This window comes from Passer montanus, unplaced genomic scaffold (assembly GCF_014805655.1).
Source record: "Passer montanus isolate IOZ18808 unplaced genomic scaffold, ASM1480565v1 scaffold8, whole genome shotgun sequence".
NCBI classification, from domain to species: domain Eukaryota; kingdom Metazoa; phylum Chordata; class Aves; order Passeriformes; family Passeridae; genus Passer; species Passer montanus.
The window spans coordinates 4,350,141-4,364,342 of NW_024373256.1; the positions used below are offsets into that span (position 1 = coordinate 4,350,141).

Sequence of the window (14,202 nt, forward strand, 5' to 3'; positions counted from 1 at the left end):
GACGTCCCACACCAGCGCCGGGGTGCAGATGAAAGCAGCCTGGCCTGCAGAGTTTGCCAAGTATGCGAGAGCAGCAGGCTTTGCTTTTGTTTTCCTTTTGTTTATTAATGCCTGTATTTATTTACTTTTCAGCCCACGAGTAGGGAAAGGAGGAGGGAGAGGCTGGGAGCCTGGTGGGAGACAAACTGGAGGGTTGGTGAGCTACCTTCCCCTACTCCTGAAGGCTCAGTGGGGTATATTTCATTTTATTTTATTATTTTATTTATAACTTTATTTTTTAATTTGTATTTGTATTTATTTTACTTTTTAAGCCCCATCCAGGAGTTGTACAATGCCCAGCATCCTCCCAGTGTTCACCCCTGCCAGAGGCTCCTGTTCCTCACAGCAGCATCCCAACCCCAAGCCACAGCCCCTGGCTGCCCAGCACCTCAACTGGCACTTAACCCACATCTCCCCGTCCTGTCTGGGGTGCAGGGGAGGGTCAGGCTCACTGAGGGTGACAGCACCACTGCTGGGAAGTGCCCACGCTGCCAAAACCGCAGGCTGTGAGCAATAGGAAAAGTCGTGGGGGAGCAGATGGGGCTGGGTGTCACAGCTTCCTGTGCCTGACACAGGTCCCTTTGCTGACCCTGCACCAGGGGAGGCCTGAGGGCCACCAGATCCTGCACCCAACACACCATCCCTGGCCCCAGGCAGCTGGGGAAGGCAGCACTGCTGCCCATCCACCCTTCCCTTCCTCCAGGGCAGTTTTTGGGGTGGCTGGGTCAGGGCAATGCTGGTTCTCTGGGGGACACTCTCAGCCAGAGCCCCACCTCACCAAGGGCTGCAGAGGTTGGGGGACTTTTGATTTTTGTGGCTGTCTGGAGGGTGAGCAGGCTGGGAGGAGGGGTGGCTGCTTCAGCACACGCCGATTTCCTGCCAGGCTGTATTTTTAGCAGGGCCAACCCTTGATAACCCAGAGGCTGAAGCGAAACTGTGAAGTAAGTAAGTGTGCCTCGAAAAGGAAAAAAAAAGGGTGCTGGCTCTACAGGAAGGTGTGGAGGAGGGGGTGGCACAGGTGGAAGCTGGTACCAGTGGCACAAACAGGACTGGTTTGGGGGAGCAGATCTTAGGCTATCTCCCAGCCCATGAAAGCTGGGGCTTGTTTCTGGCAGGTGGATGCTCAGTGTTGGCTGAAACTGCGGTGGGGAGGGTGAGGGGAGGGCGGGGAGGGAAGGGGCTCCTCCCCCGCAGCCCCCAACCTTCCCACGCACACGCCTGCCCGCCGGCTGTTCACAACACCCTGCTAACAACCGGCTCCCACCTCAGCCCGCCGCCTCCCTCCCACCCCCGAGCCTGGGAAAAACCAGCCCCGAGGTGGCGAGCCCTGCCCGAGCCTTTTGGGAAGGGGAAGGAGGAGAGGACCCTCACACCCCGGGATGCAAATGGCCAGCAGGATCCCAGTACCCGTGGGAAAAAAGGGACGGAGGAGCAGCCCCTCCTCGGAGCATCCCCGAGAGAGGTGACAACATCTGCGGGGGATCAAGGGCTGTTCAGAGCAGCACATCCATAAAGAGACGCCGGAGCCCGGGACCAGGTGACTGTGGTCAGCAAAAAAAGCCACTTTATTGGTGACCGCTCCCACGGGAACCCCGTGGCAGCGATCGGGTTCAGGTCCCTGAGAACACACTGTCCATGCTGGTTCCCCTTCCCACATCTATTGCTTCAAACACATCCTAGTTACAGAAAGCACAGAGTGACGTTCCAGATACTGGAACATATAAATTAAGGTAAGTGATAGTTACAAGACATCGCAAATTATTTTTTTCTTTCTTAAACAGATTATCAAAGGTCGGGGATTTTTCTTTTTCTGATCCACAGAAAATGTATAAAAAGCATTTTAAAAATCTACATATTTCTCAATGTTTTTTTTTTTTTCTTAAAAAAAAAGGCACAGTAAAAAAAATACTGGCTCAATAACATATTTACAACACACCCATTATGGGCTATTTTCACTCAGCTTCAAGTTGGAAATGTTCAGCTCTGGCTCAACCCAGGGGCAGAGAGAGGGCTGGTGTTGGCAGGCAGGGCAGCTCTCAGAGGATGCGAGGTCCCTTTCCCTGCCTGGATAAATCCCTCTCCATCAGGGATAGCACAATGGGAGGCTGGGAGATGCTGCCTGCCTGTGGCAGGTGCCCAGATGTGCAGGTGCCTCCTGGGCAGCACCCACAGCCAGGGCAAGGCTGGAGGATGCTCTGGCCCCACAGGGGACACACACACAGCCCCCAGGCAGACCTCGAGGTGTTCCTTTGCAGAGCTGCAGGGCTGCCTGAGCAGAACTGGAGGGAGACCCTGGACAAACACGGTGCCCAACCCACTGTGGCAGCTCTGGAAAATCCCTCCTCCCACGCCCATATTTATGGAAAGTCTTTACACCAGTCTCTAAATAGTTCACCCACTGATGCTGCCAGCAACACTTCACCTGTGTGGGGGGAGCTCTGGGAAATGGAGTTACACCAACACCAGCTCCCAGCCACCCCACTGTCTCCCTCCAGTGAAGATGTCAAGCTCCCAGCAGCTTTGCAGGACCCTGGAGGAGCCATTGCCATGGCCAGAGGCTTCCCCTGCCCACCTCTGCCTGCCGAGCCATGGAGCAGAACTCACAGGGACCCCTCATCCAAACTAGGAGCCAGAGCTCCGCTGCTGAGATTTTGGGACTGGGAGAGAGGATGGGCCGGGTCAGGGGTTACGGGAACGGGTTGGGGGGTAGATGCAAAGAAGGGAAGAACACACAAAAAAAACTTAACATTTGAAAGGGAAAAAAAACCAAGACAAAACAAAACCATCAAGGGGAAGCAAGCCTGGGGTGGGGCAGGGCCCCGCGCTGCGGCCGCTCCCCACGCATGGCGTGGGGCCCGCCAGCCGCGGGTGCCCGTGGGTAAGTGCTCAGTTCCCGTCCCTCTCCGCCATCCCGGCCGGACCAGGCAGCGGGCACGGGCAGCCGGGCAGGCAGGGCAGGGGTCAAGGGGCCGCACAGCAGCCTTCAGTACACACACACTGTGCAATACCACAGCAACGACGTCCGTCCGTCCGTCCGGCGAGGCCGGACCGACACACCCGCACGCAGGTCCCGCACGCCCGTCGGATACCGGGGAAACTCGGGACGAGGCTGGAGGGCACGTGCACCTCCTAGTAAACCATGTTGGTGGGGCACCACGGCGTGTCGGGGTACAGCAGGCAGTGCACGGAGCGGAACCTGAGGAGGAGAGGAGCAAAGCTGAGCACGGGACAGTGGCGGCTCCATGGCAGCCCGGTTTGGGGGAACAGGGACCCCCCCCAGCTCACCTGGATGGGTCCTCCTCGACGGAGAAGGCTCCTTTCATGTGGATGGAGTTGCGCTTGTTTTCGAACATGCCGTAGCTCAGTGTCACCTGGGGGGCAAGCACAGAGGGGTGAAGTGGCCGACATGGCCGTAAGGATCAAGCAGAGGAAAGGGGAGCTGCAAAATTCACCCCATTTCTCAAAGCCTCCAGTGAGACTTTGCATCACCCCTCAGGGATGGGGCTTTTCCCCTCTGCTGTTTTGGTCACACGTCAATCAACATCTTAGCCGTGATACCCAATTTTTAGGTGACAACTTGGGGTACCTGTTTGTGGATCTCCGACTTGGGCACCTGGTGGAGGTTCTCCAGGTGGGAGTGGAAGAGGTTGCTCCGGATGAGCTTCACGCCCAGCACAGACTCGATGATGTAGCCGATGGTGCAGTCGTCGGGCAGGCGGATCTTCTCTGCAGTGCTCATGAAGTGACCCCCGCTGCGGGGAGACAGAGAGGGGCTGCAGAGGAGCAAAGCCCAGGGGATGTGGGCACCCAGCGGGATTCTGGGCTTGGCCAGTGGGTGCCCAGCTCGGATTAAAAGTCACTTTGGGGTAACTGAAGCCCTTCCCAGCTTGTTTCCAAGCTCCCTGCAGACACCCCCCAGAAGGCAAAGAGAGAAAGGTTGTGGGATATAGTCCAGCACCCATCCCCAAAAATGTCACCTCTCTGTGCCCTGGGGACCATGAGGAGTCCCCCTGGGAGTGCAATGCCAATGCTCTTACCTGGCCCAAGGGCTCATCTTCAGTGCCAGCCCCCGGCTGATACAGAACCCTGCTCCACCCGTGGCAAACCAGAAGTGCACAGGATGCTGCGAGAGAGGGGAACCAACGCAGTGAGACCACAGCTCCTTCTCCAGGCAGCCCAAATTAAGCCAGCCCCAAATTGTCCCCAGGCTCACCATCTTGTTCTCACTGATCCTCTCCGTGGCCTGGATGGGCCGGTCCAGGCTGGGCTTCCCGATGTAGATGTCCTGTGTGTGGGGGTAGCTGGAGAGCAGCTTCACCAGCATCCGCACGTTCACGTAGTTGTCATCGTCCACGTGGCAGAACCACCTGCAGTGACAGCAGTGTCACACCCACCCCAGTCCCCATGCTGAGGTACAACCCCAAAACCACAGATGGTCTCTGTTTGCACCATCCTGCCCCCCTTCAGCCCTGCCATCCCCCACAGCAGCTCCAGGCACCGCTTACTTTCTGCCGGACTCGATGAACTTGTCGTACTCCACGGCCATCTTGCAGGACAGGGCCTGGCGGCTGTGGGCAGCAGAGCAGTTGGTGTTGATGACGTTTCCTGCAGGGAAAAAAGAGGGGTCAGAGCCCAGCATTGGTGCAGGCCACACCTTCCCACACCCTCTAACGGTGACACTTCACCACTCATGTCCCAGGTGTGCCAGGGGGATGGAATCTCATGGATGATCCCGATGCTCAGTGACCCACATGCTATATTGCTTTGGGCAAAAGATGAACTTTTGGGGAAATGTCTTTTTTGTCCGTGTGAGAGAAGGGAAGGGATGAATAAGGAATGTGGATGCAGCAGATGCACTGTAGATCAGCCCTATCCACATTTTAAGCATGATGCCACCCTACATCACCTTGGTCAGGGTGTATCAGCTAGCCTGGAGCAGAAGGGGTGTCTGTGAGCCCTGCACTTCCCCAGAACATGGTAGCAAAAACCCTGCCCTATTTTGCTTGCCCAGCTTAAAGACAATCACTACTCAGACTGAAAATGAGTCATTTGCATGGGGAGAACAGACCATGCTGACCCCAGCCTGGAAAATGCTCCCATGAAACTCTGTCCACATTGCCATCAATCCCAGCTCACCCCAGGGACAAAGTGGTGCAAAGGCACCCTGTAGCTGTGATCCCCAGCACCATGCAGGGGGTGGGCTGGGCTGACTGGGAAGAAACCTGCTCCCAGATCGGGGTCCCAGGCAGAGGGTGCTTTAGGCATCATCAGTGAAACAAATTGTGTCATTCTCAACCCAGGTTCCTGTGGCGAGGGCTTTTTCAGAGTTCCCAGGGCAGGTTCCACACCAACCATGCTCCACAGGTGGGAGCTTTTCAGGGGACTTGGCCAGGTCATACACACAAAGGGACAAGAGCCACAGACTCACGTGCTTGCTTCTTCAGCTCCTCATCCTCCCCGTCAGTGAAGATGAAGGTCTGAAAGAGAAGACGAGGCACCTCTGAGGATCGAGGGGCTGAGACCATGCGGCTCTGGATGTGACACAGCACCCCTGGGCAGACCTGGCATCAGCTCCTCCAGGGAGCTGGTGGTGACTTCTTCCCCCTTGTCCAAACCCCAGAGTGGCACTGGAGAGCCAGACAGCCACGCAACACACCCAGCTTCAGACCAGGACAGGAGGGACAGGAGCCGAGCTCCCTTTGGGAGCAAACCCCCGCCCCCGCACGGAGCATCCCCATCCTCTTGCCTTTTGCACGGGGAGCAGCTGGCAGGGAGGTGTTGGGGGCCACAGGGGCTGTGCCCAGCACAAGGGGGCGGGGGGAAGGAGGGGAGCAGGTGCAGAGCGCGGCCTGCTCTGAGCAGGGATTTCAGAGCGCGTGGCCGGGGTGCCGCAGCAGCCGCCCGGGCAGGTGTGTTTGCCCACGGCGCCGGCTCCCAGCCGCGTCCCCACCTGTGTCAACAGCAGCGCCTGTCCTTGGCCACTTGCACAACAGCTCCACGGCTCCCCTCTGCTCCCTGTGTCCTACCCAGGGGGGCTGAGACGGTGCCAGTGAGTGCCTCTTACCAGCCCCGAGGAGGGGATGGTTCCCCACTGCCCCATCCCAGCACAATCCCGCGGTGCCAGGCAGCACCCGACAGCCTCCCCGGGCCCCTGAGCTGCCTGCCCGGCTGCACTCCTCTATTTACACAGCTAATTCCTGGCATATGCCACCCAGGAAGGAGGACTGGAAGGGCTGATCTGGGCCTGGGATTTGGGGAAGGACAAGAAGCAGGAGAGAGCAGGGGGTGGGAAAGGCATCGCCATCAATCAGCGGGCAGCAAACAAAGCTGGAGGAGAGAAACCACAACCAGCTGCCAAGCGCTATTAAAAACCAGACTTGCACAAAAGGGCAAAGGAAGAAAGACAAAAGGGCTGGGGGGGGAAGGCAGGAGGCAGCAGAGGGGGGACGATGGAGCACTGGGGATGATGAATTATAAGTGAGCTGGAAATTGGGTGCCACCCCGCAGCCGGCCCCGGGAACGCGCTGGGGTTTTGTGGCTTGTTTGAGGAGCTGGGTACAATAGTGGGGTTGACTTTACTCAGCGAGGAGAGTTAAGCGGGCAGCAGTCATTAGCATACAGCTGCACTGGTTAACCCGGCCCTGTTTGCTCAGGTCCCCAGCCGGGGCTGGTGGGGAGAGCCTGGAGCTGCACTGAGGCTCAATGGGAGGGGACGGGGCTACAAGTGACCTTTGGGGCTTGAAAAGGAGAAAAGAAAAAGGGGGGGAGGGAAAAAAAAAAGATGGAGGAGGTGGGAAGGCAAGTTCTCACAAATGCACAGCCTGCCGTGCAGTCTGGCTTGTGGGGAGGGACAGAGGTCAGGAAGGCTCTGAGCAAAGGGGATGGGGAAGAGCTGGTGAGGAGGGGACAGCTGGGGGACAGGGACACATCAGCTGCAGGGCCAAGGATGCCCGTGGTTCTGTGTCTCCATGGACACATCACTGCTGGGGTGGCACAAGGTCAGTGCTGTGTGTAGAGGAGGGGTGTCACCCCCAACCTACTCGGGGTACAGCTGCTGGTCCCCATTTCCCCCAGGTGCTCAGGGACTGGTCAGGAAGCTGACTGGGGTACAAACTGAAGCAGGGCAGCAGAAGAGCATCCAGGGATGCCTGAGACAGCCCCATCACACAGGGGGGTTGGCACTCCAGCCCAGGTTTCAGCCTCACTGCGGGGGCAGGGAACACACAGCCCGTGCACAGGCGAGACAGAAAATGTTTGCTTGATTAGCTCAGAAGCGCCGTCCAGCAACTGCCTTCAGCTGCTCCAAAAATAACCCCACAACTAATCCTGCACTCAGCCTCTATAAATAGACCACAGGGACAATTGTTTATTACTCGCCTGCACCGAAACGTTTCATCCTACCCAGGCATCTCCCCACACACATCCCCGCAATATTCCTGGTGAGGGTGGGCCAGGTGGCACCTCAGGGACTGGGACAGGGGCACACAGCTGCACGTCACCCCATGTGGGCACCTACTGGGGCCTCACAGGTTTCCCACATCCCTCCCGACCCCACCATGACATTAAATTAAAAGTAAAGCAATTAAAGGCTTCATTTTTTAATTAATTTTGTAATTAATTTGTGGGTTTTGGAGGGGAGATGCACCCTGCCTGCATGGCCTTTCACCTGGGGCTGCAGCGGAGAGGAGCAGAGGTGACAGCCAAGTCTGGGAGGAGATAGGCAAGGAAAGGATGAGACCAAGTAAAAAACATGAATCCACCTTTGTCATCTCCCATGGAGGATGCCAGACCTGAGGGCAGCATCCAGTTTACAGTGGTGCAAGTGGACACTGCAGCCAACATCCCTGAGCTGTCACCTGCAAACCAGCACCTCCAGAGCCAGCGGGGCCAGAAGCTCTCCCAGCCCTTACAGCCACCTCTCTCCCACTTGGCCCCCGTGACAGCCACAGCACCGAGGGGTGCAAGGACCTCTTGGACCCCCCCCAGTAACTTTTCCTGCAGGGTGCAAGAGAGGAAGGGCCCGCTGCCCCCCCACCCCAACCCCTGCAGGAAACCTCATTGTTCTCAGAACTGCAGCTTCAAGAAACACAGGATGCCAAATCCCTGCCGAACAATAGCTGCCAGCGCTCCTCGCAGCCCCGCACAATGCGCGGCCCGGGACTCGGCGGCACCCGGGATCCCCGCGGCCACAGCGGGGTCAGCCCCCGCAGCCGGAGCCGGGCAGCCGCCGGCAGCCCCCGCTGCCTCCTCCTCGCCCTTGGGGAAGGTTTTTTATTCTTTTTTTTTTTTTAATATTTTTTTTTTCCTCGCCTTCATTTCTCCTTTCAGGGTGACTCATTTCCCCTGCACTGGCGGAGCTGGGGGGTTGCTCGTGGCTGGGTGCTGCACAAGGTGTCCCACCAGCCAGGGCCACCCCGGGGTCACCGCGGCCCTCTCTGTGCTGCCTGGCAGAGTGGGTCTGTGACATCCGGGGTGACACACTCTCAGCATAGCCCATGCCTGTCACCACCCCACCAGCACACCAACCCAAAGGGGAACCTCGGCCAGGCAGGCACCCCGTGACCCTGCAGAGCACAAATCCTGACCCTGTGCCACGTCTCACTTCCCCATGCTGGCAGAGGATGGAGCACTCCAGAGCCCTTTTCACTGCCACCCCACTTGGGTGCAGAGGAAAGGAGGCAGAAAGAAGGGCTGGTTGTGGGGGGGGCTCAGTCTCCAGCTGGTGAGGGGTTCTGGAGCAGGTCAGGGGGTTCTGGAGCAGGTCAGGATGCTGCCAGAGCTGCCCAGCTTTGTGTCCCCCACAGCAAATGTTCTTATTTTCCCTCCAGCCTCGGGGTTTAGGGGGGAAAATCCCCACGCCTCTTCACCAAGTTGGGGGCAGTGTGATGGCGATGTCCCAGCAATGACAGTGTGCCACGATGGCACCAATCCATGGTGGTGGCTTTCCCCAGGACCAGGGGCAGGTCTGTGCTGGCACAGGATCTCAGGGCTGGGACCTGCAGAGGCGGTGAAGGGGCTTGCAGGGCCGCGGGCCCTTCCTCCCCCTGCTCCCTTCAGCAAGAGGAAGAATCCTCCACTGTAATTTTAAATGCTATAATTTTTAATAACCTCCTCACAAACAATGAGCTCATTGTGTGGCAAGGGTCCCCCACCCTCCCGCCTGGTGCTCCACGCGCCGCTCACCGGCTCCAGGGCTTTTATGGGCAAGGACAGCAGCATGGTTTGGGACAGGCAATTAAGGGGCTCCCACCCCTTAAACCCACACAGGCTGCGCCGGGGGGCAGCAGGGAGGGACCCTCACACACGATCCGAGCTGGTCGGTGCTCAGCAGGCCCTGGCACACAGCCCAGGGCTTTGGGGAGCAGCTGCCCCCGGAGCTGGTTTGGGATGAGCAGTCCCTGCCTCAGCCGCTCTGCTGGGAGCGCAATGAGACTCCGGCATGTGGGTGGGGACCCTGGCCAAGGTGCTAGAGAAATTTGGGAGCCGCCATCAGAGGAGCGTGCTCTTTGGAAGGCAAACCCGTTGGCTTTGCCCCGAGAGCAGGAATTTTTCAAAGGCTGCAATTCCGGCGCCGCAGAGCGGGAGGCAGCCACGGATCCCACGCTGCCGGGACGGCGGCCCGGGCTGGAGCCCCGGCGTGTGCCGAGCTGCCTGGATGCCTCTGGGGTGCCCCAGGGACACCCAGCCGCCTTCAGGGTAACCCCAGGGCCAGCAGAGGTGTCTTTGGCGACTCTGCCGCTGCAGATCACCCGACTCAGCAAGAAAGCTGACTTAGACTTGCTCCTGTCCGGGGTTTCTGCTCAATGGTCATTTTCCTCCCCTCTCTTTCCTTTCAAGCCCAAAGTTTCTCCAGCCCGCACTCCAGCATCCTAAGGATACTGAGAGAGCTGGAAACTCTCCTCAGAGCAAAGAGGGGAAAGCCCATAATTCTCCTCCAAAAGCAGTTAGTCCAGCCTGGATTGTGCAACCCAAAGGGGAGATTTAGAAGGGAACAGGGATGTGCTCTCCCTGTGCAAGAGGCAGGAAGGAGGAGGGGGTGCCCTTTGCAGTGTCTTGGAGGTGACAGAGGGCAGGAAACAGGGACTATTGTGGGCAGAACAAAGAGCAGCCAAGGAAGGACACAATGGCTGTTCCCCCTATCTGCCAGGGCCCAGGCAGGAGCTACCTGCTGGATTTAACCCCTTCTCAGCAGTGTCTGCATCCCTGAACAGCCAGAGGGAGGCTGGGGTTTGAGTGATCAGGAGAAAGAGACACAGCATCAGGCAAAGGAGATTCTCAGCCCTTGGGCAGGAACTTCCCCGCGCTGGTGAGGCAGCTCACATGCCTGAGCACCGTTAGTGAAACCCAGAGCAAGAGAGGATGAGCAGAGACAGGCCTGACTCAGACTGAGAGAGACGTTTGAGCAAAGGCAGTGCCCCTGCTGCCACCAAATCACCCTCCCGAGATGGAAACCAGGGGGCCAGGCAAGGAAGATATGCAGGAACTGCAGGGCAGCAAGAGAGAAGAGCCCCACAGCACCAATCCCACACTCTGCAGGCAAAAAAACCCCAACCTGATGCCAAGTTTGGGGAAGCCCAGGGTGCCTCAAAGCTTCCCAGGGACAGCAGCGTGGGAAGAGCAGAGCAAATCACCCCCAGCAGGGCAGCTCATCCCCTCTGCCTCGTGTCCCCATAGCCCTGCTTTGCTCCGCAGGAGTTTGTGCAGCCTCCAGCTCTCTCGGCAGCTCCTTGTCCTCAAGTGCTGTACAAGAGCCGTCACTCAGCGGCTTGGCTTGTCAGGCAGGCACCTCGCCGGGCTGCGGCCCCCCTGGCTTCATGGCCCTCATCTCTAGGCAACCTGACCTGGACACGGCCGGCTCCGGCTCCCTCGTTCCCATGGAAAGTGCCACACAAGAGGCTGCGAAGCCTTTTCTCTGCGCCAGGAGAAAAGGGGCTTTGTTAGCTTGCCCAGGGGGACAGCGTGAGAGCCGAGCCTTAGGGCTCTGGGAATCCAAACGGACAAACGAAGCACAAAAAATAAAAAAAAAAAAAAACCTAGAAGAAAGCCGGAGCTTACAAGAGGGAGAAGAAAAAAAAGAGCAGCCATTCCCAGGATCATCTGTAGGTGCTCAAAGAGCGTTTCACTCCACCACCACTCACCACCCCCTCGCAGTGACAGCAGAGCATAAAAGAGGTTTCCACTAAATAACTGGACCAAGGAGAAGTGGCAGATCCACTGCCAAGCCTGGGAAACCTGAGCAAAAAAAAAAAACCCAACCCAAAAAAACAAACCACAATTCACAGGGGAAAAAAAGTAGCAAGATAATTCTTGGGGTACAGTGCAGGAGCCAAGACCCCACAAGGTCCAGCAGACTTGGGTGAGGGGGGCATGGGCAGGTCAATCCTTCCCCCCATGGCCTCCACCCTCAGCCACTCCAGATTTCCAAGGAAAACAGTTTGCGAGCAAGAAACTGAGTTCCAGGCCAGGAGGAAACACGTGAAGACAGTAGGAAGATAAGGTTAGGGCCAGACATAATTTACTTTTGGGAAGCTGTCTAAGGGTAGAAAAAGTGTCTTGAGAGCAAATGGCAAAGCACATTTCCTAAGGAAACGGCTTTTCTTTTTTCTTTTTTTTTTTTTTTTCCTTTTGAATTTTGCTTCAGTACTTTAAGGACAGAGTAAGGGACTGCCAGGACTCTGGGCAGGACATCAGTAAGGTCAGGAAGCAGACTCGCTGGAGCTGCCCCGGTGTGGGTGAGCCGGTGCAGACCCACCAGAGCTCCCAGCAACTCCAGTCCTGCCCAGTCCCTTGCCGGGAGACTGAGAGCTTCAGCACATCCCGGCGCTATCCCAGCCCTGGGCTGATGAACCGGGTGTCCTTTGAGCAGCACAACTGCAGGACGTGACCCGGACTGTGGCACGCACGGGCTGGGCTGCAGTCCTACACCGTGCCTCAGTTTCACCAGCAGAAAGCAACGCAGACCAGCTCTGCAATGGGAGCTGCTCGGGGATAAGGACCCCGGAGCAGAATTTGGGGAGGCTGCTGAGTGTGAGGAGCCCAGGTCGGGCTCTCTCCATCACTCACCCTGCAACGCTGCATTTCACCCTCCTGAAAACACAGCTGGCTGCAGAACAGCCCAGCCAGCCTCGGAACGCCACCCGGCTCAGCGATACGGGGGAAAAGGAACGGCAGGTGATATTTGCTGGGTCACGGCACCACCCGGATCGCGCAGAACGAAGGTATATGTACCAGGACCGCGGCGGAGAAGCCTGGGCTCCATCCCGCCCCGAGCCGCTCCATCCCGGCCAGCGGAGGGGACCAGCCCCGTCTCCATCCCCGTCCCCATCCCTTACCATGTCGCGGTTGCGGGAGATCCAGGTGTCGAGCAGCAGCTCCAGCCGCGCCTTGTGAAACTTCTTGGTGGTCTTGACGGCGATGAAGACATCGCGGGGGGAGATGTCCTCGGCCGGGGGTCGCGGGGGGCTCGGCGGGGCCGGGGGCAGCTCCCGCCGCGCTCGGCTCAGCCGCCCGAAGTAATCGGCGAAGCTGCGGAGCCCGGGCGGCCCCTGCGCCGCCGGAGCCCGCGCCCCTCCGACCCCCGCGTCCCCCCCGCCAGCCCCCGCACGCGTCCCGGCTCCTCCGGCCCCGCTCCGGCCTCTGCCCGGCGCGTCTCCGTGCCCGCGGCCGGGAGCGCACGGCTGGGTGCGGGCAGGGTGCCTCTGCCTCCTTCTCCTCCTCCTCCTCCAGGAGCCGCGGCCGCCGCCGCCCCCAGGCTCTGCAGCGCCCGCTGCGCCCCGCCGGCCTCCCCCCGGGCCAGCCCCGGCCTCGCCGGCGGCTCCACCATGAGCACCAGCAGGCAGGTGAACATGGAGCCCACGAGGGACAGGAGCAGCTTCCTCCCGCAGCTCTTCAGCATCCTTCCTTGCCTCCGCTCCTCGGCTCGCCGCGCCGCCGCCACCGCCGGCCCCCGCTGCGCCGCCGCCTTTAAACCGCGCCCGCCCTGCCCGGGGAGGGACGGAGCCGGGGGTGCGGGCAGGGTGCCTCTGCCTCCTTCTCCTCCTCCTCCTCCTCCTCCCTTTCCCTTGATACCCGGGGATGGGGACGCTCTGGTCCCCTGCAGCCCCCAGCGCACTGGGAGCGTCGTTCGCTGCTCTGTCGTCCCGGGCTGCCCAAAGCCCTGCACCGAGATGTTCTCACGGCGCTGTCCAAGAGGTTTCCAGCAAGCTGACCAGCCTGACCAAGCTCCAGGCATCGTCCCATCAGTCTCCTGTGAGGCAAAGCATAATTGAAAACAAACACGCCAACCCCCCCCAAAAACCACAGCGCTGCTCTCACTTCCACCAGGCTCCATTCTGGTGGGTAAATCTGGGGACAGGGAGCCAGGAGTGTCTGTTCTCATTTCTTCTTCAGGGAGACCTGGAGAGGCTCCCAGACTTGACCAACCTCATCCCAGGCACAGCGCCGTGCTCTGAAGCCCCAGAGTTCTGGGATATCTGAAAATAAATGTTGTATAGGTACCAAGCATCCCCCTCCTCCCACCCGCAGTGATCACTAATCATGATAATGATTGCTTGTTAAATAAGACACCATTTTTCCAGCCAGACAGTGGGAGATGTGGTGCCTGAAAGAGAAAACTGGGTTGAAATCTGGTCTTGGATGTGCCACCAACTTGATATTTTCCTGGCGCCAAATCCCGGGGCCTCTTTCCCCCCTTACCCTCTGTCTCTGCAAGCAGTGAGCTCTTGGGGTTTTCTTTCCCAGGGAGTGTGCTGCTACAGGGAGGCAGATTTGGGTTTGGGCCTGGGCTGCAATGTAATGCCATAATCAGGGGCTGCTGCATTTTTGGGCAGGGACCTTGTCCAACTTGCATTTTTCCTGCTGTCACGTGCTCCATTCATCTCTGGCACTGGATAAACAATACCATAATACCAGGCAGGATGAAGCAGGGAAACTGCTTCCTCAGGCAAGCCCCAGCATTTGCCTCCTCTTGATTTTAGGCCATGCATTCTCTTGGTCAGCACTTGAACCATGATCCCAGGCTAGAAACACTCAGGGAGACTTTGGGGCTTCGTTTTGCAGGGCATTGGCCACGTCTGGAGACAGACCTGAGTTGCCCAAGAAGCCTCAATAATAAAATAAAAAAAAAAGTCAGTTAGACCGTACAAACACAGGAACCAAATCCCA

The 14,202-nt window shown here is 58.4% G+C and overlaps 1 protein-coding gene across 1 annotated transcript; it reads right to left on the reverse strand.

Annotated features, from left to right (window-relative positions):
- Positions 1 to 1,581: 1,581 nt before the first annotated feature.
- LFNG (LFNG O-fucosylpeptide 3-beta-N-acetylglucosaminyltransferase) lies at positions 1,582 to 12,991 on the reverse strand. The gene is made up of 9 exons (XM_039732064.1): positions 12,766 to 12,991; positions 12,372 to 12,598; positions 5,468 to 5,516; positions 4,545 to 4,644; positions 4,253 to 4,406; positions 4,077 to 4,162; positions 3,626 to 3,791; positions 3,325 to 3,410; positions 1,582 to 3,235 (listed from the first exon to the last, which is right to left on the reverse strand). The coding sequence occupies exons 1-9, from the start codon at positions 12,932 to 12,934 to the stop codon at positions 3,169 to 3,171; spliced, it is 1,104 nt and encodes a 367-aa protein (XP_039587998.1). The 5' UTR covers positions 12,935 to 12,991; the 3' UTR covers positions 1,582 to 3,168.
- Positions 12,992 to 14,202: the final 1,211 nt, after the last annotated feature.

Bases quoted from the DNA above. Each gene is read 5' to 3' on its own strand.
- LFNG (XM_039732064.1), bottom strand. From the start codon at position 12,934: ATGCTGAAGAGCTGCGGGAGGAAGCTGCTCCTGTCCCTCGTGGGCTCC. The intron at 4,645-5,467 runs GTGAGTCTGTGG...TTTTCCCTGCAG, and splicing joins GGAGCTGAAGAAGCAAGCAC to GAAACGTCATCAACACCAAC. The intron at 3,236-3,324 runs GTGAGCTGGGGG...TCTCCTCCTCAG, and splicing joins GTCGAGGAGGACCCATCCAG to GTTCCGCTCCGTGCACTGCC.